Source organism: Coffea eugenioides, chromosome 5, assembly GCF_003713205.1.
Source record: "Coffea eugenioides isolate CCC68of chromosome 5, Ceug_1.0, whole genome shotgun sequence".
In the NCBI taxonomy this organism is placed as follows: domain Eukaryota; kingdom Viridiplantae; phylum Streptophyta; class Magnoliopsida; order Gentianales; family Rubiaceae; genus Coffea; species Coffea eugenioides.
In genome coordinates this window covers 3,842,718-3,847,173 of record NC_040039.1, presented here as the reverse complement: position 1 = coordinate 3,847,173, position 4,456 = coordinate 3,842,718, and the positions used below count along the sequence as shown (strand labels likewise).

Here is a 4,456-nt window from a genome sequence, read left to right as displayed (position 1 = left end):
TCCAAAAACAAAAGTCAAAGGATCACAATGTCTCAAATTGAAGTCAAATGACAAAAAGTGGTTTGAAAAAAAAAAAGTTAAGAGGACTAATTGGGTGCTTTGTTTTGAAAAATTCATCTAATAAGAAAATTAACAAGCTCTGATTTCTTGAAACTAATCTAAAAGATGCAGCGAAACAATGTTTAATACTGTAGTTCATGCAAGAGATAACGCAACATTTTATTTAATTTGGGAATTCATAACCCATAGTTATACATTTCATTCCTCTCAGACTCAGCAGGTAACGAGAGGAACTTAGTCGATGGCGTAGAACTTATTCATGGACTTTTTACCAGAAGCCAGAAGTACACCAGAACTAAAATTGCACTCGTATCTGCCCTCAAACACCATGAGCGTTCCAAATTTGGGAAACTGCACCACAAAGAACGTCCTTGTAAATAGATCATCACATGGGATGAAACCGTCAGTGTCGGGATTTCTAGTTATTCCCAGGGATAATGTAGTATTATATTTGTCTAGATAACAATACCATGCAATCCAAATGGGTGGATAGAATTTACATGAAGGATCACCGAAAAATTGCACCCACACGTGGTCAAAGACGCCAGTTTTGATAGCATCGTCAAGATAATAGTCAGGAATTTGACAAAGTGGTGCTGCAGATAAGTACACCTTTCTTTCAGGTGTGCTATAATTCCTGAGTGCCTGGGCGAGAACATCCAGACTCTGGTTTGATCCGCTTTGGATACGGAAGTCTATTCCATCTACAGTAGCATTGAGAGGACCAGGGCCTGAATTATTACTCAAAAAATTGTTCCAGATATATTCTGCAACATTGTGAGCATCATCAGAAGAAAGATCAGGCCTCCCACCAAGGGAAAGTAATACTTTGATGCCTTGAGCCTTGCAGAAATCTATCATATGACCTAGGTAGGCGCAGCCAGCCGGGTAGCTCGGATTGCACTTGTCATCTATGCTCAAGACTGGTTTGTTACCCTCCAAATTTAGGGAGGCGAGAACCGCGTAGCGATACATACTGTTGTTGCACATCTCAGCCAGGTTTTCATCATGAAGACTTTGGCCCCAGTAGAACCCAACCCCTTCGCCTTCTGAGGAGCTGATCAAGGATGAAATCATCAGCAGGGATATTATTGCTAAGAAGAGGGGTCGTAAACTAGCAGCCATGTTGAATATTTTTTTTTTAGTTGTTTTAGGAGTCTTGCAGTGGTGATTTTGGCTGCCGAATGATGGACCATTTATAGAAGACTTAATCGTAGGTGCCAAATTCAACATGTGCCAAATAGTACTTATTCACATTCTAATTACTAAGTTTGAAGAATAGTTACCATTCAGCATCAGCAGACACTCTCTGAAACAAAAACAAACAACAGTCAACCGTAAAAATTCAGAAATTTCACTCTCTGACACAGAAACAAAAAAAACAAACAAAAGTCAACCGTAAAAATTCCGAAATTTCACTCTCTGAAACAAAAACAAACATACATAGCAAACTCGAATTAAGTATCTTTGCGTATCTTTGCATATTATGTGTTTATCAAATTCTATGCTTATCTATCTTTGCGTATTATGTGTAGTAACTTCTCCTACAGAATTATTTGTCATTTAATTAATGAGAGAAACAATTAAGTATTCATTTTTAGATAACAAAACATATTTCATTAACAGATTGTTGGAAATTGTCCAGCACAATTGATATACATCGTTGTCCTAATGACAAATAAAACATGTACTAAAATTGCAAATTTGCAATTTAATAGATACAAGAGATTTGAGAAATTAAGAACAGATATAAAAAGTATCATCAATTTTAAAATCATCTCCTCATAGAATAAATCACTGCAGCCCGCAGCCCACTCTGTGCGTATTGCAAATCGTCAAATCTGCTAATCAACAATTATAACCTCCAATAAAGATGATGAAATCTGTTGACATTGACCCAAATCTGAAATAAATTCAGATTTGACAACTAGATCTAAAGTAAATTCAAATTTAAACCAAAAAACAAGGAAAAATAACACAAAATCTCATTAAAAACTATTAGGAGAACAAAATTTTCACTAGGAACCCCAGGAGAAAAAGAGATCTCCCACTAAGAAAATTTAAGGGAGACTTTATTAGAAAAATAACAAAAACGAAACCTATGGGATAGATACCACCATGGTCTCCCTCCCGATGAGGAAGGGATTGAAAGAAAAGGAGCTATATAGAGAAGTTGGAGAAGCGGAGCATTAGAGTGATTGATTGATTTAGAGAGACAACCTAATTAACAATTAAGTATTCATAATATCTTATCTATTTGGTAACTTGTTCTACATATTAATTTGGCATATAGCTGATGAGAGAAACATTTAAGTGTTCATGGTGTCTTATCATGTGGTCATTAAATGCACCATAATGACATTCTAACATGTTTTGCAGGCTAATTTTCAATTGGACATCCAATTTTCATCACCTAACCATTGTTTACATTAATGCTCTCTCCACATCATAAGTTGATAGGGTGATGGCGACTAGTCTAAGATGAAAAACAAAAGAAATTTGATGTAGAAAGGTTTCGCATTGTTATCCCGTGGCACTTGATACTGATTATTATTACCAAAAAAAAAAAAACGAACAACCAAACAAACAACTTCATGTAATACAACTTGATATCTTATCATGTGGTCCAATTTTCTGTTAGCCGGGCCATTTGTAAAATATTTTTATAGTTTTCCCCAAATTACTGTTATCTGATACATAAATGATGTTCCTTTGAAGGTCCTACAATGTTGAATCTGTTGATTAGGTCCTAGAGGTATTGAATCTGTTGCTTAAGAAAAAGAGCATCTGAAATATGAAAAGAAAGCGAAATCTAGAAATGAACAAATAGGATAGTGTGCCCAAATTTATGACCAATCCGGTCAAATTCTGAAGTTTGGCAAATTTCTATCGCAAAATGGCAGAATATGCATTTCAGATTTTGTCTGTGGCATCTCAGAAAATTTTTTATGAATTGAATATATTTCTCCAAAAAATATAAATGGCAATTTTTCAATTAACATCCCGTATTAAGTGTATAGAGTTTGTTGCATTGTTCATGAGTTATGGTAGCTCCTTAGTCATGGTTTTTGCATAGGGTTTAGTGGATGTTTTGCTCTTGCCTAAACAATGCACTGATAGGGTGCAAAATTACTATTTAATTTTTGATTATTTTTCCTTTGATTTTAGCCAAATATTATTTTTATTGATGGATTTCGCTTATATTTGGTTTTTTTTTTCCAACAAACGTTAGCATTGTTATAGATATTAACATTTGATAATACAAGAGTTAATTACAAAAAGAGGTAACTAACCCCATATCTTTTCTGGCTAAATCTAATAGCCATGTTGGGAATGAGCCTTCCCACTCAACCTTCCTAATCAACTTGACTGCAAATTGAGCCAGAGAATGGCTACAACCATTTGCAGTTCTGGGAACAAAAGAAAATCTACAACAGTCAAAAATCTGTTTGAGGTCCTCAATGTATTGCAGGATTGTTTGTAAGCTACACTCTTGAACATTGCCTGTGTTAATTTGGCTCACAACATTTTTACAGTCAGATTGGACCTCTATGTTTGTCCACCCTGCAACTTTTGTCATTTCCAGCGCACCTCTTATAGCTAGCGTTTCCTCTGTGGCTGCTTCCCCTCTCCTCCTCGCAGTGATTCCTTTCGCTTTCACAATCTCTCCACGCTAGTTCCTAGCTATGATCCCCAAGCTTGTCGTTACCATTTTAGCTGAGATTGCTGCATCTGTATTTATCTTAATCACTCCTTCCTTAGGTGGCTCCCATCCCTGCTCTATCTGTCTGTCCACTTCTGATGATGCATTTGTTCTTGTATCTGTTTCATTCTCAGCTTCATATTCAATCCATTCTTGTTGTGCTTTGTCCACTATCAGTTTTGCATCAACGTTCTCAGTCTGGAATGTCATCTTGTTTCTAGCTGTACTCCAAAACAAGATGAACTCAAAAAGAAACAAATTAATCTGGCACCAGTCCCCGGCAACGGCGCCAAAAATTGACAGGGTGTCGAGCCTGTGCAATAATAAATACCTGCTCAAATAAAATACAAATTCTGTATATAGCGATAAGCAGGGTCGAATCCACAGGGACTGGGGATAATTTAATTTCTTCTCAAGTTCCAGTTATGAGGGGTTTTTGAAAATGAGAGTAACTAAAATACTTGGAATAAATTAAAATAAAATAAAATAACTACAACTCAAATAACTAATTATCACAATAAAAATAATAATGGACGAACTCTAGCCAAGAGATAACTTCGGAGATGGTTCACTTAATTCGATCACAGATGCAAGGATTATTCCAGTTACTATCTGATAAATTAGTTATAGTTGTCATACACGCGATAAACAACCAACTCTTCCTCAATTTGTCGATAGCCAAGGTACGACCGT

At 35.9% G+C, this 4,456-nt stretch overlaps 1 protein-coding gene across 1 annotated transcript; it reads right to left on the bottom strand.

The window, feature by feature from the left end:
• Positions 1–294: 294 nt before the first annotated feature.
• On the bottom strand, positions 295–3,973 carry LOC113771007 (acidic endochitinase-like). The gene is made up of 3 exons (XM_027315638.1): positions 3,770–3,973; positions 1,347–1,369; positions 295–1,117 (listed from the first exon to the last, which is right to left on the bottom strand). The coding sequence occupies exons 1-3, from the start codon at positions 3,971–3,973 to the stop codon at positions 295–297; spliced, it is 1,050 nt and encodes a 349-aa protein (XP_027171439.1).
• Positions 3,974–4,456: the final 483 nt, after the last annotated feature.